The sequence below is a fragment of the Aethalodelphis obliquidens genome, unplaced genomic scaffold (assembly GCF_003676395.1).
Source record: "Aethalodelphis obliquidens isolate GAN/ISIS:26980383/991018 unplaced genomic scaffold, ASM367639v1 scaffold9, whole genome shotgun sequence".
NCBI lineage: Eukaryota > Metazoa > Chordata > Mammalia > Artiodactyla > Delphinidae > Aethalodelphis > Aethalodelphis obliquidens.
The window spans coordinates 31,233,864-31,257,434 of NW_020837953.1; the positions used below are offsets into that span (position 1 = coordinate 31,233,864).

The 23,571-nt window shown below is 40.6% G+C and overlaps 1 protein-coding gene across 4 annotated transcripts in view; it reads right to left on the reverse strand.

Moving 5' to 3' along the window:
* The window catches only part of STX12 (syntaxin 12), a 34,278-nt gene extending 13,569 nt beyond the window's left edge, over positions 1-20,709 (reverse strand). The window contains exons 1-6 of one of the 4 annotated variants that reach the window (XM_027109503.1): positions 20,467-20,575; positions 9,579-9,725; positions 8,610-8,798; positions 7,357-7,426; positions 5,478-5,577; positions 1,191-1,328 (exon numbers count right to left, since the gene is read on the reverse strand). In XM_027109503.1, coding sequence (XP_026965304.1) covers positions 1,191-1,328; positions 5,478-5,577; positions 7,357-7,426; positions 8,610-8,697 — 396 coding nt within the window. In that variant the 5' untranslated portion in view covers positions 8,698-8,798; positions 9,579-9,725; positions 20,467-20,575. Of the gene's footprint in view, positions 1-1,190; positions 1,329-5,477; positions 5,578-7,356; positions 7,427-8,609; positions 8,799-9,578; positions 9,726-20,466 lie in introns of all 4 variants that reach the window. The other 3 variants (XM_027109505.1, XM_027109502.1, XM_027109504.1) reach the window with 3 other exon arrangements.
* Between the last annotated feature and the right edge of the window lie 2,862 nt (positions 20,710-23,571).

Consider the following 23,571-nt stretch of genomic DNA (forward strand, 5'->3'; position numbering starts at 1 on the left):
ACCCGTTAAGTTTTTAATTTCCACATTATATTTTTCAATTCTAGAAAATCTTTTGACTCTTTACAAAGCTTTTTGTAGTTTCCTTCTTCCTGCAGATGTGTTCAAGATCTTCTATTTCTTTAAACCCAGTAAGTATAGTTAGCTTATAATTCTAATACATTAAGTCTTTATAGGTCTATTTCACCTCACTTTTGTTTCTACTAGTTTTTGTCCGGGGTTATTTGTTTATTTGTGTACCCTGGGCTGCTCATTACACTTCAAAAATTATTTGAGGGTATTCTTTTAGGGCTAGGATAAAGGCCTCTAAACAGAAAGGATTTGTATTTGCTTCTGCCTGGCATGTAGGTACTCAACCAGACCAGGACTACTTGAAGCTTTAGGCTTTTGGACCATTCAGGTAGAATTTGGGCAGTAAATCTGCCTGAAGGTTACTTTGTGGTACAACTTACTGTCTGGATTTCCCCTCCCTCCTGCCATCCTCAGTGCTAATGCGATCTTTTTTGCAGTCTGCTAGGGGAAAGGAGGGCTTACTTTTCATTTTTTAGGGCCCAGTTTAATTTGAGGAGCACCTTCTTTTAGATTATCCACCATGCATGGAACCTTGGCTTTGACTTTTGTCCCCCTTCATGCCATGAGGACATCAAAACTGAATCTAAGTTGGCCCTCAGTAAATGCACTCAGTGGAAAAGCAGTTTCAGTGCTCTGCTCATGTCTATGGGTTCACACCTTCTCTTAGACTTTGACCTTAATATTTTCATGGCTCTTAATATTTTTAAGAAATTGGGTTGTTAAAATCTAGTATTTGTTAATTCTTTTCAAAGAGAAGGCTAGTCCAAATAACCTAGCCTGCGATATTCTAGGAAACAGATGTATTCTTTTTTCTTTTTTTAAGTTTTTAACATAAGATCAACATGACAAGAAAAAAGGAAAAAGAAAATTACACACAATTCTACCTGTCACTTTTGTAAATCTTTGGGCACATTCTTTTCTAGTCTAGTGTACAAAGTGACCATATGTACACTTTTTTTTTTTAAACAAAGGGTAAACCAATCTGACATTTTCACAGCAGCTAATGTCTATGTTTATTATTTGGAGGGATAGTAAGCAAACAAAATGGTCAAAAAATTTTTAAAAACTTAGGAAAGAACATCCTGAAATTTGCAAAGGTCTTCTTTTGGAAATAAACTTACAGAAAGACGAGATCCAGCTCTTGCTCTGGCAATACTCTCCTTTTCCTTTTCAGATACCCTTCTCTGCACAGCCTGGAAATTGTTTAAGGCTGCAGAGAAGTCATTCATGAGACGTTCCTTCTGAAGTTTCTGCTGGCGCTAAGGAAATTAAATAAGAACTTGAAATTTCACATTAACCCAGAATCATTTGGTTTTAATTCCCATTAAAAATTATACCTCCTAAAGAGTTCCAACTAGGAAAATTACTATGAAATAGGCTCTTCCTTAAATTAATAAATTTGTCCTTTTCTAACTCAAATCCCTGGTTAATACTATAGGCCAAGTCAGAGTTTTCCTTCTTTCATTCTGACAAACCTGGGAATTGGGTATCATTTACCTGGTAAGGGAATCTCAGAGGGAACCACAATTCAAAATGTTAGCTCCCAGGAGAATCTAAAAGCAGAATACCCAACAGAGATTGTTTTCTTGCTAAAATGTTAAAACTGTATTCATCTATACTGAGTTCACAGCTTACCTGAAAACCATGGAATCATTTTCCTTCACACTGTAGTGAGGTTCAAAATCTTTGAGAACCTGAAAACTACTTTGTAGAGTTACAAGCTACCTTTACTAAGCTTACTGATGCTACATCTCAAAAAACACATACTGAGAGCACTTGCTGGGTGCTGAGAACACAGAAGTAAAAAGTCACCCCTGACCTCAAACAGCTTATCATCTATTTGGAGATAAAGAATTTAGATATACAAATAACAAATCAATACAAATAATTGCTATATTCAATTAGTACTATACAGAGTACTGTACACATTATACAGAGGCAAGTATGATCAGTAAGAATCTAAGTGATCAAAAGGCCTCCAGAGGAGGTGGGCACTGAAGGAAGAGTAAGGCGTGAAGAGCAGAGAGAAGGGGTAAGGCGAATCCAGGCAAGGCAACAGCGTGAGCAAAGGCATGGTGGCAGAAATTTGCAGAGGATCTAGAAAAGGATAGTTTGGCTTGAACCAAAGGCTTTTTCATGAGCATAGCTAAAAGATAAAATTGGAAAAGGAGGAAAGGGGGTGGCCACGGCAGGTTTTAAATGCCAAGATAATGAGTTTGGGATTCAACCTCTACAGAACAAAGAGCAACGAAGATTTCTGTGTGGAGAACACGATGGGTACAAAATGATAACTTAGAAAAATTAGTCCGTGATGGTGATGGAATGGGAAAAAGAAACAAGTCAAAAAGATGACTGCAATAATCTAGATTTAAGGTTAGGAAGATGTGGTATCAGTAATGGGAACACAAAGAAATGAATCTAAGGAATATTATGTGACTGGCTGTGGGGAAAGGGGTATAAAGTCAAGGGATGACTCAAATTTCACACCTGGGAGAGTGATGGTAATACTGAAAAGCAAATTTAGATAAGGGACTTTTTATCCCTTTTCTTGGATTTTAATTTTTACATAAACATTATAACAATAGGGGGAAAAAAACCCATCACTCCCCAATCTCACTATACAAAAGTACTATCTTTTAAGTATATCATTAACATTTTCCATGTTACCATACTCTTCACAATTATGGTCTTTGTTACATAATACTCCATCAAGTTGATCTAGTAAATTTTAGGTAAACATTCCTTCTAGACTGTTCCATTTTTAACCATTATAAATAAAGCTAAAGTGAGCCCCATTGTAACAGCTAATATTTATACAGTGCTTATCATGTACCAGTACTGTTATAAGTACCTTATATAATAACTCATTTGATCCATACATCAACCTATAAATTAGGTACTATTATAGTACCTATTTTACAGATCAGACAAATGAGGCACAGAGAGGTTAAGCAATTTGCCTATGATCACACAGTAAATGGCAGGGGTAGAATTTAAATCCAGGAAATTTGGCTCCAGAGTATATAGTTGGTTTCTTTTTCTTAGAACGCAGACACATTTGCATGAGTGGGAACATTAGGTCAAAAGGCACAAACTTTTTTATGACAATAAGCATTGTTAATCAGCTTAGTTAAGGGGTTTGGGTGAAACAGAAGGAATTCAGTATAAGACAACACATTAAATTTTAGATGAAGGCAGCATATTCAAGAGGAGATGTTAGAACAGGAATTGGCAATATGGGCCAAATACTTAGAGGTTTAGGGGCTAGGGCTTGAAAAAGATCTGGGGATCACATTCATAAAGGTGACAGGAAGCTCATAAAAGTACAGTAGAAAAGACTCCTGAGGGAGAAAGCATAGAGTAATAAAATTACAGGATCAATGGCAGAGCCTTGGGGCACACCCACTTCTAGGAAGATATAAAGTCAGAGAAGGAGGCTGAGACTCAACCTGGGGTAAGAGAAAATAGGCCAGAAAGGGATCACCAGAGTTGGGAGACATGAAAACTACTTTGTAGGCTTTACTACAGAGATCATGGAAAGAAGAAAGTTTCAGCGAAGACAGGATGGGCAAGAGGATCAAATGAAACAAAGAAAAGTGAATAAACTCAAAAAAGGCCACTGGATTTAGCAACTAGAAGATTACTGATGATAGCACGTAAGTATGAGAAAAATGCTGAGAGTAGGATGTATGGTTTGATAGTCCAGTAACAAAAAGATGGGTGACAGGGCTAACATTAATTAGATAAAGAAACAATTGAAAGGGCAAAGAATATTCAGCACAATAGGAGGAAGGGAATCAAGGATTTGTATTTCACCAGAGAGAATGTCTGTAGATTTATTTCATGTTCTTAATGATCCAAGATAACGTAAGGGAACAAGAGCATGCATAATCCAAAACTAAATTCTATTTGATTTTGGAATACGTTAGATTTATTTTTAAGCAGATTGAACTTTATATTTTGCTTAGGCTACTATTTAACACTTAAGTACTTTCAATACTCTGTTTACATCAGACTCTTAGACTCCCTTTTTATTACTGTTAAAACTATCTGCAAGTGTGGATTCCCTAAGTGCACAGCTGGGAGGAGGAAAGGGGTGATTTGGGAACAATTTGAGATAATGAATGGCAAGGGGGAACTGGTCCATAGGTGAAATATCAGGATGAGTAACAAAACAAACAGCACATGCGGATAGTCAAAGGGTGATTATATTAAGGTTACTACTTTGTAGCAGGATGACAAAAGCACCTAGTTTTGGTTCTTTTCTTTTGTGCAAGGGGATGCCAAAACTCCAAAGACTGAACGTATACTTCATTAAATGACTTGCCAGGAATGGGTTAAACTGATGATTTTCAAACTTTTTTGATGGAGACACAGAATAAGAATGTGACATCTTGACCTAGCACCATATATATACATATGTATGAAAGTTTCATTAACAGTATTTACCCTTATTACATGGTTACACACTCTGATATTTCTACTTTGTTTCATTTTTATAAATGATGATCACAACACACTAACATTGTTTTATGTTCCAATAGTCACAATGCACAGACAACCCGGGATAGGGAGGTGGTAGGCTTCATCTTTAAGAGCCATCAGAGATAGGATACCATCATTTAAAAAAATTCAATAATAAAAAGAAATGTAAGTTAAGTGCTCCCATGAATGGTACAGAAACTAAAAGCAAAATAGAATCATAATAGGCTAAGATAGATGGAGAAGGTTTTTGCCCTGGAAGAGAGAGGATCTGAGGCCTGAGGCAGACCATGAATAATAGATTAAAAAGTCAAGCCACAATGGAGGGGGCACATCTGACTTCAGGAACGTCTGAAGAAAAGGCACGCATATCAAGGGAACAATGAATTCCAGTAAAAATTGTGTGTTTTTAAAGGATTTAAATGGCCACTGAAGAAAATGACTTAAATAGAAGAATCTATTTCCCTGAGCATTTCCTCAACCTGAGACCTATAAATGATTCATGATGCGACATGAAAGTGACCACAAAATATAGAAGACGTCTGCTTGAAATTTATAGATACAGGATACAAGAAAACTAGGATCAAGCCCGAAAGCATAAAGCTGCAGGTCAAACCCCAACAAGATGCAAACATGGACATTCTTCTCCAGTTAAACCCATTTTACTAATATATTATTACTAATAACAGCAGCCACTACCCATATTGAGTACCTACTAAATGCTAGGCACTTTGCAAGATCTGGTGCATGCGTTCTTTCTGTTGTCACAAAAGACACTTATCCATTTTATGAATAAGGAAACTGAGGTTCAGAGAAGGTCTATCTAGAACCAAAGGCCAAGTTATTTTTGTTTCACACACTGCCTCTCCACAAAAACAAAGTCCTTTCTTATTAAAAAACAAGCCAAAACCCCACAAAATACCAACCTGTTCTGAAGTAGATAAAGGAAGGGGCAAGGACCCTAATTCCTTCAGTAATTCATTTGTTTCCTTGGCAAGCTGATTTGTAGAGTGCTGTAACTGTTGCCTAAGAGAGAAAAGATATGTTTTAGGATATTCTCACTTCTTGAGAGCTGTTGTTATCAGTTCATTCTCAGTGTCTCACAACGCAGGGAATGAAAGGGCACTTGAAGAAATGGGTTCCTAGATGCCCAGGTTCACAACAAAATTCCGGAAATACTACCCAGTCATACTCACCTCAAGTCGTCTTCATGTTACGGAGTAGAAAGAACCTGCCTCAAGGAAACCTGCTGACTGGGTATTTTAACTTCTCGGGGAGGAAGGAAAAGCATTCTCAGCAGTTCTGATAGAAGAAGAGCAACTGCCCCCACACCTCAATCTAAGAGTTTTAACACACTGAACGCTCTCTCAAAACTCTCGTATTGATTTGCCCAGGAGTTCTGCATGGGTACTGTCTGTCACAGTCCACCGACTAGTGACAGAATCCAGGCACTGGAGGTTGGACGAAATGTGCATTAGAAGCACAGCTTCCACCCTAGGGAACAACCTCCAAAGATCTACTCCCACGCTCTTGCTTAAAGCTCATGCTTTTTCAGCTTTATCCTTGGCTCCCTACCTGTCCCTTAGGCCTGACTTTCTGGCTCTTCCCTCCAAAACAAAGAAGCCCTATACTGTGTAAAAAAATGTAACGAGCAGAGGGGGAAGGAAATTAAAGAGGGAAGAATGTGTGCTATATTAAGTGGGATTGAAAGGTAGTAGAAATACAAAAAAGGCTCCTTTAGGGCTTCCCTGATGGCGCAGTGGTTGAGAGTCCGCCTGCCGATGCAGGGGACGCGGGTTCATGCCCCCGGTCCAGGAGGATCCCACGTGCCGCGGAGCAGCTGGGCCTGTGAGCCATGGCCGCTGAGCCTGAGTGTCCGGAGCCTGTGCTCCGCAGCGGGAGAGGCCACAGCAGTGAGAGACCCGCGTACCGCAAAAAAAAAAAAAAAAAAGGCTCCTTTAGTCATGGTTTCCTCTACTATCTGGCCATTTGTACAAAGGGTTTAAGGGAGGACAGGGAAACCACACCACTAATTACTAATGTTTTTTTCACTGCAAAGGGGCCTCCAAGATAATAAAAATAAAAAAATAAATAAAACAAAGGAATCAAAACCAAGAGGGAGACAAAACAAACAAACAAACAAAAAAACCCCAAGAGGGAAGTCAATCAGAAGCCTGAGCATCGTAGACAGTACTAACATACCCAGAGCTATCTCACATCTCCCTGGAAAAAACTCAAAGTAGTAAGTCATTCTCTCACTTCACAATGTCTAGGTCAGGAAACAAAGAATATTGTTCAGTGCGTGTTAAAGATGAAAACTAGAACTTCTAAAAGCAGAGATGGAGTCAAGAAGGACATAATAAAAAGAATCTATTCCACTATTCTCTCCCTCAGACTCTCCTCGGGTCATTCTGAATACATTTTTCTAATATGATAGACAGCTGGAAATCCAACCAGATTAGACGAGCGCTGTAGCTCATCAGGAGGCCTCTGCCAACAGGGAAGCTCATTTAGGCAGAATGTAGTTTAAGAGTGGTAGGGATTCCCTCTCTGCTTCCCTAAATTGTTCTGCTAAACTGCCCAAGGGAGGAAAGAAGCAGCGTTCAAGGACTCTGCGAGGCAACGGAGATCACAACCCATTAATATATTTTGTTGCTCCCCTTCTAGATCCAGCTATGACCTCATATCCCACTGCCTCTCATTCTGATTTCACAGGCCTGAAACCTCAGCTGCCAGTCAGCAAGGGTATTAAGTGTGTCCCCAAAAGGTCCTCACAAATCCCAACCTTGTTAGGAAGCTACTCACAGATTTTCCTGTAGCTTGCTTGAATCTTGCTTAGTTCCTAGTTGGCTCATCAAATTCTTTATCTGAGCAGCTGGGGAGAGAAGAAAAAAAGATTTATTGAAAAGAAAAACACAGGGCTTCCCTGGTGGCACAGTGGTTAAGAACCCACCTGCCAATGCAGCAGACACGGGTTCGAGCCCTGGTCCAGGAAGATTCCACATGCCGTGGAGCAACTAAGCCTGTGCGCCACAACTACTGAGCCTGCGCTCTAGAGCCCGTGAGCCACAACTACTGAAGCCTGCGTGCCACAACTACTGAAGCCCACGCGTCTAGAGCCCGTGTTCCACAACAAGAGAAGCCACCGCAATGAGAAGCCTGTGCACCGCAACGAAGAGTAGCCCCCGCTCAGCAATGAAGACCCAACACAGCCAAAAATAAATAAATAAAATAAATAAATTTTTTAAAAAAAGAAAAATACATTCATCACGAGCATCCTAATTCTCAGATCACTGGTCTCTCTCCACATCCTGAATAAGTACATACAACTAATAGAAAGCATGCTATGATCAAGACCTTGGCATATATATTCCCGTCTAAAGCTACTTATAAGGTCCGCCTTTCTCCTCTAGAGTAACTGTGCCACTAAGTAGAGGGTGGTGGTTTTGTTCGTCACTCCCAAAGAACTCCCACATTTTGCCAGATTTCCCATGGCACTGGTTAAAATGTTCATTGCTTTTGGAATGGCCTTGATACCAAATATCAATTCACAACAATAAAAATTTAAATTCACTCATACACAATATTTTATACGGCAGACATTTTCGGAAAGACAATGTACCCTTATTATTAAGTTACCACTAACTGAGCACCTCTATGTGCCAAGTACTATATTAGGAGCTTTGTATACATAATCTTATTAATTTTCACAGCAACAGTCTGAAGCAGATATATCTCCACTGTGCAGATGAGGAAATGTATTTAAAGAAGTTAAATATCTTATATAAGGGCACACAAAAAGTAGCAGGGCAAAAAAATCAATCCCAGGTATATCAGACTGCAATGCCTATATTTTAACTACGCTGTCTGTAGACAGTGTATTGTTTTGTTCAGATTACTCTACCTAGATATTGTGCTAAGATTTGGAATGGTCATGTTTGAATCCTAGATGTTTAAGCCCCTAGTCCTGGACTAGGAAAGCAGAGGAATGGATTATCTCTCAATAAGGAGAAACACCAGCCTGCCTGGGAATCTGAACACCCTTGTCCCTCACTGACCTCTGCAACAGGAACAGAGTCCCTGATTTCCCATGTCCTGCTTTCTATTTTCTTTTTCTGGTTGGTAGGGAGGACGAAGGAGATTCATTCATTCATTCATTTGCAGAGCTTGGAATTTTATTGTACGACTTTTTTGTTTGTTTACACGCTTGCATTTTAAGAGCATTCCCTGTCTTCTATTGCAAGTAGCTGGAATACAGAACACAATAATAGAGTACTTTTTGCCCAGGGGAAACACAATTAATTATCTTCAAGTTTCACTAGAACTTCAAGAGATACTATAACACAATAGGTAATATATGGCTCCTCTAGCCAAAAGACAGTGTCCTTTGTGAGGGCCTTTCCTACCCTCTCAGGATTAATGCCCAAGTTTCACCTGTGAAACACCAGACTGCTAAATGACTGGCTTAGTGGAAGAAGATGAGGAAACCACTGTATACTGTATCATTTGTATATATCTCATAGTAACAATATATAAACAAAGCTTCAATGTCCAACGAAAACGAAATTGCACTTATTAGAATTTTAAATTTTAAAAATTAATTGTTCCTGGGACTTCCCTGGTGGCACAGGGGTTAAGGCTCTGTGTTCCCAATGCAGGGGGCCCAGGTTCGATCCCTGGTCAGGGAACTAGATCCCACACGCATGCCGCAACTAAGAGTTCGCACGCCAGAACTAAGGAGCCCACGTGCCACAACTAAGGAGCCCACCTGCCGCAACTAAGGAGCCCACGTGCCACAATTAAGGAGCCCGTGAGCTGCAGCTAAGGAGCCCACCTGCCGCAACTAAGACCCAGCACAACCAAAATAAATAAATATTTTTTTAAATTAATAAATAAAAATTAACTGTTTCTTATGATAAGATGCTTCTTAAATAACAAAATTTGGGGGTCAGAGTCATAACCTTGGCCCTTATTCGGTCACCAAGGATAGTAAAGAGGCAAGCCGAAGTTTATTAAGTACCAGTTACCTTACAAAAACACAGATGTGTTAATAGCCTCTAAGTCTGTTAAGAAACAATAATTAAGCAAAATCTTCCAGGTGATTGCTGAGTGACTCTTCTCCTAAGTAGAAACTGAACAACTTAGTCCTTAGCAGCATGTACAAGTTATTTCTCCTGTAAAAAATTAATAAACAGAAACTTCAGTTAAACAGAGTTGGGAGACCAGAAGGGGGAGCTCGCACACCCTGCCACAACAGCCAAGCCCAACTGCTATGAAGAAGACTCCTCTCAGCCAATGAAAAGCCATGGACTCTTTGTTTGCTATACCCCTCCCAACTTCCTTTTCCCCTTCCCTTGCCAGGAGGGGGATTCCACTTGGCTAGCCATGATTGCAGACCCCAAACTGCAACTCTCTGCTGACCGTGAATAAACCCCTCTTTGCTGGAGAAATATCTGGCAGTCTCTGTTTTAGGTCAACACTCGCTAGCCCAAATCCCTGTGTCATCATGGGTGTAACAAAGCAAAATTTTGCAAAGTCAAGAATATATTGGTTTTTAACACTTCAAATTATGATTTTATCTTATTTTGAGGCCATTTTTTAAGTAAAACTATAACTCCACTTTTACAATAGAAATATAGAATTCACTTGATTAAAAAGTTGCCTTTTGACAAACTTTCCTAAAATATATCTATTCTATTAAATGAGGGTTTTTAGCTTATTGGTTCCATTGGAATATGTAAGCACTATAAAATACTGCATTCTGCTAAAAAAAACACTATGTAAGATATAAATAATCATTTTTCATCACTAAGATGTATAATGTCCTTCTTACCCAAGTCAAATGGGAATCAGAGTCAAAGCTATCTACTGGGTGGCCAAACAAATAATTTAAGAAAGAGGACAGACGTTAGCATTTACTGAGCATTCACCATGTGCCAGACACTGGGCTACATACTTGATGTGGTATAATAAAAAATATATTTGGTCTTTGTCCCCAGTTCTTGGCATAAAGCTCCTAAAACCCTTGGAATTTCCTGAGTGATAGTAGTGTCTTTTGTTATTCATAAAGGGTTCCTTTGGAGCACACTGAGTTTACCTATTGAAGTGACTTAGGGTAGGGCTCCTGATAGGCTCAGGTTGGGTGGGGTTAGTCACCAGAAAGATCAAGTGATTATCAGGTTGGAACTTTCAGTTCCACCCATCAACCTCTGGAAAGGCAGGGGGGGGTGGGGGCGGAGATGCGGGGAGGGTGTCAGCGCTCAGAGAGAGCAAGGAAGTTCTGAGCTCTTCCCACATACCTTGCCCTATGCATCTCTTCTATCTGGCTGCTCCTGAATTATATCCTTTTATAATAAACCAGTAATCTAGTAAGTAAATGTTTTCCTGAGTTATGTGAGCTGAGCTAGCAAACTAGCTGAACCTGAGGAGGGGCTCATGGGAACCTCCAATATGGCTCACTGGTCAGAAGCACAGATAAGAACTTGGACTTACAATTGGCATCTGAAGGGGGTGGGGTGGGGGGAGTCTTGTGGGACTAAGTCCTTAATTTGTGGAATCTGATGCTAACTCCAGGTAGTGTCAGAATTGAGTTAAATTGGAGGACACCCAACTGAAGTCCAGAGAATATGATAATTGCTTGGTGTGTGGTAAATCCACACATCTGGTGTCAGAAGTATTGACAGTGGAGGAAACACAGAAGTGTGTTTCCTTCACACTTGATAAGTATTATCTTATTAAATAAGCATTATTACAGATGGGCACACTGAGGCTCACACTGAGTGTTACAAAACTCATTCATTCATTCATTTAGAATACCTGCTCTACACTGTTATATGCTCTATAAGATATTGCTTTCGAGAAGCTTACATTTTAAGGAAAAGAGATAATAAGTATATATCAGGTGGTGATAAGTGCTATAAAGAAAAATAAATTCAGATAAAGGCTGGTAGGGAGGGAGTACTAGTTTACCCGGGGCGGTCAGAGACTTCTCTGATAAGGTGACACAGAGCAGAGACCTAAAGGAAGTGAAAGATCAAGCCATGCGAAATTTCTTGGGGAGCTCTGTAGCAGAGAGCATTAAGCACAAAATCCCCAAGGCAAGAGCACTTGTGATGGAGGCACAGGAGGCCTAGAGGGAGCAAAAGAGAGGTAAGAGAGAGAGGGGAGCCAGATTACATAGGGCCTTGTAAACTAGAGCAAGGACTTCGAATTTTAAAGAAATGTGAGGCCACTGATGGTTTTGAGCAGAGTGTCATAAAAACCAGAATTCAAACCCAGGAGGGCTAATTCCAATAACCATATATATATATATATATATATATATATATATATATATATTTTTTTTTTTTTTGCTTGCGGTATGCGGGCCTCTCACTGTTGTGGCCTCTCCCCTTGCGGAGCACAGGCTCTGGACACGCAGGCTCAGCGGCCATGGCTCACGGGCCCAGCCGCTCCGCGGCATGTGGGATCTTCCCGGACCAGGGCACGAACCCGTGTCCCCTGCATCGGCAGGCGGACTCTCAACCACTGCGCCACCAGGGAAGCCCCCAATGACTATATATTTTATGCCACACTAGGTTCTCTCAAAAGGCTGACGCTTAAAGGAAATACACAGAACTAGTGACTTAGGGCAGGCCTCCGTTTCCCAGTGTTCCACTTCACCCCACCTGCTTATCTGATAGCTTCCTAACTTAATAGCTCTCTGCTCCAGATAGGCTGATGCCCTTGCTCTAACCTGCTCCCTTCCCGGACTCCCTCCCACCTTTGGTAAGGTTCCTGTGTACTCACCAGAGTTCAGCAGAGTGCCAGCACCCAGCGGGTAATAAGTAACTGCTGATTAATTGAGTTAGCCTCTGTTTTATGTCATGCCACTTTCAAGGCAGAAGATATGAATAAACATGAGCTAGGAATAATGAGACCTAAACTCTAAGCCAGATTCGACCACTAACTACATGTATGGCACCAGACAAGTCATTTCATGTTGCTGGGTCTCTTTCACCAATTGTATATGATATTCAGGTTTAACTAACATATATTGAGTACTTACTATTTGTCACAGTACTTACTATTTGTGTGGGGCTTTGTATTCATTAAATTATTACAACTATGTAAGGACTAAATGATCTCTAAGTACTCCCACCACTGCTCAATGCTAAAATTCAGCAATAATGAAGAAGCTCTAGTCCCAGAATGATGCTGTGTAACCAAGCAGTGTTTTTAAGTCAGAGTTTGGCTTAGAGAGACTCTGCCTGTGTACAAATGGGACTGGATTGACTATATGCCTCTGATGGCACTGACCACATTCTACTCATTTTTGCATAACCACACACACATACATACCCCTCCAGAAAATAGTTGGTTACAGGGTGACATATAAAGGGAAATGTTACTGGTATGGCAGTTCAAGGAAACATTTCATCTTACTGACTGTCTTTATATAGAGCATTCTCCTTAGAAACTCTACAGGTATGTCAAAGTTTCAAGTTGTTAATCATCTATCAAACCATATTAAATGCCCTAGAGAGCAAAGGGGACTTTACAGACTTTGGGGGAGAAAAAATCAATTGAAATTCAGCTGCTCTTTGTATATTCTCAGCTGAGAACTTTTATTTATCTAGACTTTTCTGACTTCTTTTGTTTGCTGAGATTACCTGAATTGGGATGGGGGGTAGGGCAGAGGAGGACTTTATAGGGTCACTTACTAGTTTAGCACCAGAATGAATCCAAGCCTCCATCAATTCTGTCTAAATTCCTGCATATTGATATTTTCCTAAAAGTTTCCAGCAAGACTCAGGTATCAGATGCCCCAAAACTCAAACGATAAAGACAGTGGTGTCTACATCTACTGGAAGTATCATTGTTTTGTATACCGCCCTCCATAACCACCAACATCAGAGGTTTATTTGAAAATAGTGACTTAATGACCCATCTGTTTTACAACTAAGAAATGTATCCCTTAAACCTAAAGCACAAAAAGAAATAGAATAGTGTGAATGTTTACATACATGCTTATTTTCACTTGAATGTACTTAAAATGTCAAAAAGTACAGTGATACTTCTTGGAACAATTTTTACCAAAATGGGCTACATCTAAAAGGGTTTTCTGGTCAGCTTGGTTAATGAGAAAACTCCTTTTCTAAGCATTCTAGTAAATAAAAGTTTTACTTTAGATTGATTTGTCAAAATATTTTGGATGAAAATAATTGGGTATCTATTCTCTATGAAATGCTACATAACCCTGGAAACCAGATGACTAGGCCTCAGTTCCGTGTAAGCAATTTTGTTATTTTTAAATCTAGGCCTCAATTTCTCCTATCACTGACCTCTCACTTTTAAAAGCATGTCCTGGCTAAAATTTTTAAAAGACTACGAAGCAAATCAATTTATTGCACATTACAGCTAACATCCACACTAGGAACTACTCTAAACTGAACACTCTTCGTGTGCTTTTAGCTGATATAGGCAGAATGTGAATCTCCAAATGAACCTTAATCCAAATCAATGTCTAGTCATAGCAAAAGCAACTACCATACAGGTAAAAATTTCTTCATCTGAGAGACTCGAATGCTCTAATTCAGTATATTAAACAAGCAAATATAAATTCAAAGAAAGAGCATTATTTACATTAAATGAGAAAATGATAGCCTATGTGGTCATTATTACAATGAAGTCATCTCAGTGTCTTTGAAAATTAGGTTTGCACTGCTTTTGCAAAGCTACGATGAAAATGACCTGACTTTTTAAAAGTAGCCACTATAGGACTTCACTGGTGGCGCAGGGGTTAAGAATCCGCCTGCCACGGGGTGGTGGTGTGATGAATTGGGAGATTGGGATTGACATATATACACTAATATGTATAAAATGGATAACTAATAAGAACCTGCTGTATAAATAAATAAATTAAATAAAATAAAATTCAAGAAAAAAAAAAAGTAGCATCTCTCTGTCAACTTCCTAAGACAGGAGAGATTTCTAGCAACAACAACAAAAAAGAATCCGCCTGCCAAAACAGGTGACATGGGTTCGAACCCTGGTCCAGGAAGATCCCACATGCCACAGAGCAACTAAGCCCGTGTGCCACAACTACTGAGCCTGCACTCTAGAGCCCACGAGCCACAAAAACTGAGCCCACGCGCCACAACTACTGAGCTCGTGTGCCGCACTACTGAAGCCACGCGCCTACAGCCCGTGCTTCGCAACAACAGAAGCCACAGCAACGAGAAGCCTGCGCACCGCAACAAAGAGTAGCCCCTGCTCACCGCAACTAGGGAAAGCCCGCGCACAGCAACGAAGACCCAATGCAGCTAAAAAATTAAAACAACTAAAAAAAAAAAGTAGCCGCTATACTACAATAGTAAAGCTCTAAACTAAACTGAACATGAATACTAAACATCAAAGGTATAATCTTCTATTTACCATACCCATGACAGGACACGAACTCGTTAAGAGCACAGACTCTCAGTTAAGACTGCTGTGTGCTATTCCTGGTTCCACCACTTCCTAGCAAAAGTTTCTATTCCTCTGTGCCTCAGTTTCCTCACCTAAAAAATGGGAAAAACAAGAGAACCCTCATATGGTTGTTGTGAGGATGACCTAAGATAATATGAAGCTAACTTTAGAACACGTCTGGCACTTAAAAGAACTCAATTAAGGATAGCTATTATTATCAAACTCGAGACCAAGAAAAATGTACTTAGCAATGATAAAATCTATTAAGTACATATCGAATGCTAACTACATATCCACTGCTGTGCCAGGCACTGAAGCTAAAGACAGCTGTACAATGTGTGATCACTATCCCCACAACAAAACTAATAGTAATCTCTCAGTTGGAATAACAAGGTCAAAAAGCATGAATTAAAGACTACAGAATAAAGTAAGTGCTAAGCTTGCAAGTTCAAAGGAAAAAACCAAAATGATAGCTAACATTTCTTAAACAATGTTGCAGGCACTGCTTTAAGCACTTTATATAAATTACCTCACTTAATTCTCACAATCCTGTGAAGTAGAGTCTATCACTAACTCCATCTTATAGATGAGGAAGCTGTGAAATAGAGAGGTACAGCAATATGTTTACATAGTTAGTAAGAAGCAGATCTAGGACTCAAACTCAGGCAGTCTGACTCCTGAGCCTGCTCACTTAACTACTAAACTATAGTGGAGCAGGGGGCTCAACCAATGATATCACCATTTACTGAATGTCTACTATGTACCGGGCACTAGACTAGGCACTTTCAAACATCCCACTTTAACAACACCATTCATTTTACATATGGGGTAACAGACAGAAAGGGGAACTAGCCTGCCCAAGGTGAACAGTACAACACAGAGGAGCAAGGACTCAGTCACAGATCTACTGAGCTTAAGGCCCAGGCTCTTCCTGACTTCACTCTTTCAAAAGCAAAGGAAGGCTTAGTTACAAGGGGCAGGATTTAAGCGCAACTCAAAGGATTTTTATAATTTAGGTAGCTAGTGAGATAGGGAAAGATTAAAGAAAGGAGGAACAGAAAGAGCAAAAACTTGCAGCAAAACCCCGTGTTTAGGGATGTTAAGAAAAACAGCCTGCCTGTAACAAAGAGAAGTAGAAAATATGGCTAATTTGGGTTAAGATGACAGAGACAGTGAAAGCAAGGTGGAATGTTAAGATCTGATACAGCAGACAACAGAGAGCCGCCATAGGCTCTTGAGGAGGTGAGTGGTATAATGAAAACAGGACTTTAGACAAACTGCTGATAGCCTTATCAGGATGAACTAGAATGGGAACAGAGACACTGAGACTATGCTGCTGGACGACAGAGGCTGAGATCATGAAGACTTATGAGGAGGACAATGAAATAAAGAGCAAGGGGCCAATATGAAAATAACTCTGCAAGAACAACCCAGAGGATTGCACACGATAATCAGTTTTAAAAGTTCAACTGCTTTTCATCTTTTTAGTAAACAGAACCATATCAATAAATTAGCAACGTTGGGCTTCCCTGGTGGTGCAGTGGTTATGAATCCACCTGCCAATGCCGGGAACATCGGATCAAGCCCTGGTCCAGGAAGATCCCACATGCTGCAGAGCAACTAAGCCCATGCACCACAACTACTGAGCCTGCGCTCTAGAGCCCGTGAGCCACAACTACTGAGCCCGCGTGCCACAACTACTGAAGCCCGCACGCCAGAGCCTGTGCTCCGCAACAAGAGAAGCCACCACAATAAGAAGCCTGCACACAGCAACGAAGAGTAGCCCCCGCTCGCCGCAACTAGAGAAAGCCCGCGCGCAGCAACGAAGATCCAACACAGCCAAAAATAAATAAATAAATAAATTTTTAAAAAAAATTAGCAACGTTAAAGAACAGAAATGATGTTCTTTAAATCTCTTCAGAGATAACTTGGCGCCTGTTAAGGTTATTTCCTTATATCTGCCTCAGCAATACTTGCCCAGACCCTTTGTTTCACAATAGACAGAGTCAAGCAGTTTTCTTCTGTAGCCCACACATACTGGTAACAACCCCTTGTACCAGGCAGTCAACCTTAGCTGTACCTATAACAACCCATGCAGTGGCCTGCCGTATTTCAGGCTGATATGCTCAGCAATTCCAAACCCACATATGTGAAAAAACCCACAGTTGAGAAAAAAAGAATAGCTATTCTCTCAAATTTTCAATAGATACAGGTCCTTGCAGGACTTTATGGATGTGGGCATATGTCTGGGAGGTCACATTCAGACTGTATACTTAGGTATGCTGGCCACGTCTGGGGGATGGGCACCAGCCTGATAAGTGGGTAGAAGCAATGTCACCCTACCAATTTCAAATTCCCAGTGCCTCAGTAAACAATCCCAAGGGGAGAATTCCAACTCACACTGACTAGGGTCATAAGATGTGGTAGGAACCACACAGCACAAGGTAAATGAGTCAGGAAGAGTTCCAAGATGGTAGAGAAACCTCATTCATTCAAATCTACTAAATACAATTTACTAAGCATCAAGACCCTAAATGATATGATCCCTGGCTACCTCCCTGGCCTCTTTTCCTACTACGCTCCCCTTCTCTAACTGCAGTCCAGCCACACTAGTCTCCTTGCTATTCTTGAAAGCACTGAGGTCTTCGCTCTTGCTATTCCCTCTGCCTAGGATGCCTTCCCCCAGCTACTCACGAGGTTCCCTCCCTCACTTCATTCAGGTGTCTACTCAAACATCACCCCCTCAGAGAGGCCTTCCTTGACCAACTGATGTAAAAATATAAAATAGCACACCCACCCTCTTGCTCTCCTCACTCTCTGTCCCCTTATTTTTTTCTTCATAGCACTTATTATTTCTCAATATTGTTTATATATGCATATGTGTGTATACGTACACATACACAAACACACACACATACACACAATCAGGGCAGGGTTTTGTCTGTCCTGCTCATCACTCCAGCCCCAGTGCTCAGCAGGTGCTCATAGAATATTTGTTGAACAGTGAATGAATGAATCTAACATATACTTGGGTCTGAGATAAGTACTAGAAATATAAAGATGAATAAGTCATGTCCCATTTCTTCAAAGGAACTAACAATCTAGCAGGAGAGGCAGACACACCACAAGAAGAGAAAGTTCCACAGCCTCAGGTATTCCCCATAGCTTCCTATGAAGAGTAAAAAAAAAAGAAAGAAAAGTCACTTGTAACTTGAAGTGTTAACTGTTATAAAACTGTAATATTAATTAAAAATTATAAAAAGGCTGAATGCTGGTCATAAGAGACAGATCTGGTTTCAAATTTAGGTATTGCCATTTGTAAGCTGGGTAATTATTTAACCTTTCTCAGCCTGTTTCCTAACCCATAAAAAGAAATAATATTGGTAATTACCTCACAGGTTTGTTACGAAATTAAGAGAATGCATGTAAAGCACTTATATTGCCTGGCATACAGTATGTACTCAAATGTTAGCTATTAATGTTATTAATGAAATGAATCCAACTATCCCTTGAGCCTGATGCCTAATCAACAGCTAAACCTTAACAATTCTATCACCAGACACCTCTCCTATCCTTTCCTTCTTTTCATTTTCAGATCCTAACTGGTGTCTCTGATTCCAGTCTCTCTCCCTTCCAACTCAATTTACACATTTCTAAAGAATTATATCCAAACCCCCTTAGTGTAGCACTTAAAGCACTTCATGTTTGGGCCCCAACTTACCTTTCCAATCCTATTTTCCACTACTTTCTGGACTCCACCAGTCTAGCCAAATTAAATCACTCTACTTTTCTATACACACCACATGCTTTCCCACTACCATGCCTTGTTCATTTTATTCCCTCCTGGAATGCTCTTCCCTTCTTTACTCTCGAAAGTTCAAATACTTTCCACCATCTTTCCAGACCTAGCTCAAATGCCAATAATGCATTTCCCTGGCCTCTCCCAAGTGAAAAAGGTGTCTTTCTCTCCTGAATATCTATAATTTTATTATATCTATTCTATAGTAGCGATCCCTTTCAGTCATTATGTACGCCACAGGTTCCCTATTGAAGGAATCCATGTCAGTTCCTATACATACTACATGCCTCATACTCAAATACATGCAGAATGAAAATTTCACAAATAGACATTAAAATTATATTTGGCCTCAATAAGAAACTTTCAGTATTGAACCAGAATATTCTGATCTAACCTGTATTACAGCTCCCTCACAAAGGAAACTGGAACACAAAGTACTATACTTTCTAACCAGTGGTCACATTAATTTTTGTTTCAAATTTCTGGATTTAACAGACCACATATTCTTTTTTCCACTTCCAAAGTGCCCAGATTCAAACGCTTTCCATCAGAAACTTCCCTCTCTCATTATATATTTAAATTTAAAAGCTAAGTGATAGATTGTTCTTTAAAATATAGAACATAATTGTAATTCAGGACCAACTAGTTGTACCTATTAACAGGGTACAGCCAAGCTCACAAAAACACAATAATAAACAACAAGGATCATGATACCATTCTTTCCAAGTAGTTGCTGCTGCTGACCTCCTGTTTATAAGGCTCTGAGCTAATTTTCAGGCACAAGGAATAACGTGTATTTGACTCATTCAACTATAGTATCATTCAGACCCTAATGGTGGGGAGGGAGTTTTAAGACAAGCAATGACATTCTGAAATCCACCACCACCTCTACCATGTCTTACTTGCTATGTGATTGTGGCCATGTCCCTGAGCTTCTCTGTGTATCATGCTTGTTCAAAAGAGTAACTAGGTGGGGAAGGAAAACAAAAGCCTCATTGGCTTGAAATCCAAAAATATATGCAAATCTTTTGCTACAAAAGACAAAAGAATGTAAACTAAAATGTTTTTGGTGAATTCTCTTTATTAAAGTAGAGGTCATCTCACCCCTCGAATCCAAGTCATTGTATCTGATTTCCAAATTCCTTACAGGAAGAACTGTATTAAAGTCACCAAAACACATGCACTCTCCACTTCCCTTAATTGAAAGGTTCTGACTTCCAAGAAGCCAGAAGCTCAGCAGAATGTAAAGTCTAAACCAGTAAACAGCTCCCGATCCAAGCTGGCCAAAGAGGAAAGAGAGGTGGGTGGAGGGAGGCAGATGACAGGAAAAACTAGGCTGACCACTGGAGCCAGTCGACTCATTCACTGCCTGGAGGGGACACACACACACCCTCCCACCCTGCGGCTGTCAGGACTGCTGTCTTGGCCCCAACACGGTAAGAGCAGAACTCCTAAGAAACTCGAGCTGCAGCTGGGGCTCCGGACCCTCGGGGTGCCTGGGCCTGGCAGACTCAGGGATAGCAGCCCGCCGTACCCAGAGTAGAGCACCCAAGACGGCCTCAGGTGTGGCCCTGGCCGTAGCCCTAGCCGGGCTCCGCGTCCCGGCAGCCTCACCCGGGCCTGTCCCCGGGACGGCCCCCGCCCTCCAGCCCGGTACCCCGGCTCACTGGCTTGGCTGATCCGCTGGATGTTGCCGCTGCACGTCTGGATGATGCTGTTGAAGTCCCGGAGCGGGGGCCCCGAGGCCCCCGGGTTCCGGTACATATCTAAGGGACCGTAGGACATGACGAGGAGCCGAGACCGACTCGCCCTGCACCGCGCTCCTACCGGAAGCAGCCGCCAGACCCGACCAGCAGGCTGACAGGGAAACCGGGAAGAGAAAGGGCGGGGAAGGGGCTAAAGCTGCGTGAGCGCTAGCCCCGCCCCCTCGCAGCGCGCTCACGTCCGCCCTGGCTCCCCCACATTGCGCAGGCGCCTCTGGAACTGGTGTAGGCACGGTAGCTTAGAGACGTGACGCCCTGGAGCTTGGGGATGCGGGGCGGGGCGATGACATCATACCATTGGGGCTCGGATTGGAGAATCTGAGGTGGCGGTGTTGTTTATCGCCAGGGCACGGTGACAGAAGGCAAGAATTTTTCGATTAGCATAAAATTGTACCAGATGATCTCAGCCCTAACATCCTATTCTGTTCTATTCTGAGCATTCAGGCCCAAATATGGAGAATTCGACAGCCTTGAAACCCAGATCCGTAACCAAACTCCTGAAATTCCTCACTCTGCTTCCATCCTCTAGGGCTTTGTTAGGATTTGTGGAGCACTTTTTTTTATTATTATTTATTATTTTTTTTACATCTTTATTGGAGTGCACTTTTATGGTTTACAAATTACTTTCATTTCTCCCTCCACCCCTCTTCTAGTCTAAACAATAAAATGATAATAATAAGATTTCTTGAGCACGTATTATTTGTGATCCCCTCACTGCAATTCAGTTGTTCATAAGCTCTTTCACAGCAAGGGACGATGTTCTAACTATATTTTTACCTTCAGACTAGATAACGGACAATCGATTTTTTTTAATGTTGAAGTAAAGTAACTCGACAGAGCAAGCATTATTATTTTCCCTTTTACAGTTGAGAAAGTTAAGACCATAGAGGTTAATTTGTTTTTCTGAGATTTGACTGCAAAACCCAAACACTAAGCTAATTGTATTGTCATCTTGCTATGTCCCTAAAACGCATTCTCATATTACCAAATTCATTCTCCATCTAAATCCCTCCCAAATAACTTCTTCATCTATATCCCAAACCAGGATTTCTTGGAGAACTAGACTGTCAAATTTTTAAAATCATTCTCTTAAGTAATTTGGAGTGTATGACCTCAATGTTCCCATAGAAGACTGCATTTTGTGAGCGTATGTTAGATGGAAAGACAAGAGTAGGATTTTGCTTTGGGAGGAGATCAAGATAGAGAGAAGTGAAGGGGAACTGGCAGTGTTTGTTTCCTGTATTCTCCACCCCACTTCACTCCAGTCTGCTTTGCAATCTCTGGGGAATGACCAAGAGAGGAAGCTGCTTGCCTGTGTAGGAGGGGACCCTAAATGGGTGAATGAGCCTGCATTCAGCCTTAGAGCTTTTGTAAGCAATGCTGTCTCTATTTTTCGTTGGAGCGTTTATAAGAGCAATTTTTTCTCTTTAGAAAAGGTCAGACGACATTTGGGTCCTCTCATTCTGGTTATTAAAACCATACGATTTCTTAGAATCCATAGTTTTATGTCCTATCTTATAGTAAATCGTGTACATTGTACTTTTTTACCTATAAAATAGTCTTGAGAATGTTTTCATTTACATTTGATTCTATTTAAAGTGAAGTTCAGTAAAGGTATTTTTCTCCTAGGATTGAAAACATAGTGGTGGTTGTTATTGTTGGTTTCTTTCTCCAGCTAAAATAAAAAGTGGTTTTCCATCTGTGCCATGGCTATCTTGTGCTATCTCTCATAGCAATACATTTGTGCCTCGCAAATACTAGATGTCAAATGAACATATATTGAATTTATACATGAATAATAAAAAATAACTATCATTTCTTAATGTCCATCCAGGTAATGTGAACACATTTTACGAAGTTATTGGTAATACCCAAGATAAAGCCCATCTGATAAAGTGGCTTTATCTTTATATGGTCTGACAAAGTTAGGTTTATTAACTTACTGCTGCAAGGGGGACTACACACCAGAGGAATCATGGGGTATCTCACCAAGCACAGGAGAGAGAGAATTATTCCAGGATTTGGAAAGATGGAGTGTAGGTAAAATTTAAAAGAAGCAGTGTTTTTGATAGCCTCAAAGCACACCAGGCTATGTGTAAAGGGATTATCGTCAGGCCTGAGCTAACAAGAAGATTCAGAATCCTGTTTCCTTGGAAACTACAGCGTGAAGATAAATGTGGAATGCTGTATCTGGAAACCCCTTATCTGAAGCTCTGCACCTGGGTTGGAAATTGAGGCTGCTTCTCTGTGTCAAAGTAACTCAGATCCTCCAGGCGAGAGTGGAATATTCCGTTCTTACTGATATTTCAAATAGCAAACTTTCTGAAAAAGCAGTGCTTTTAGAAAATGAGGTTTCTCAGCATTATGTCTTTTTGCTAATTGACAAAAACAGTTTTCATGGTTCGAACCCATCAAGGTGAGATTAGCTCCTTGGTAACAGATAAGGAAACTGGTGTTCTCTAGAGGTTCTGGGCACTTGCCCAATGTCATCCAGCTATTAAATTGCAGAGTCATGATTCATACATATTCTATGACCCAGCAATTCTACTCCTACCTGTATACTCAACAGATGTGCATCCATATGTGTTCCAAAAACCAAGTATCAGAAAGTTCATGACAGCATTTTTTACGACTAAGCAGCATTTCTCTGTATTAATTTTTATTTCATCATAATTAACACACAATAGAGTACACAGGTATTAAGTGTTCATTTCAATGAATTTTGACATTTGTATATACCCACGTGACAACCATCCAAACTGAGAAATAAAACACTTTCACTGTTACCCAAGGAAGTTTCCTCAGGCTGTGTTCCTTTCTTTTTTTTCTTTTAAGAGATGCTTTTCTTTTGTAAGTCACCAATGTCTTTTTTATTTTTATTTATTTATTTAAATTTATTTATTTTTGGCTCTGTTGGGTCTTCGTTGCTGCACGCAGGCTTCTCTAGTTGCAGCGAGCAGGAGTTACTCTTCGTCGCAGTGCACAGGCTTCTCATTGCAGTGGCTTCTC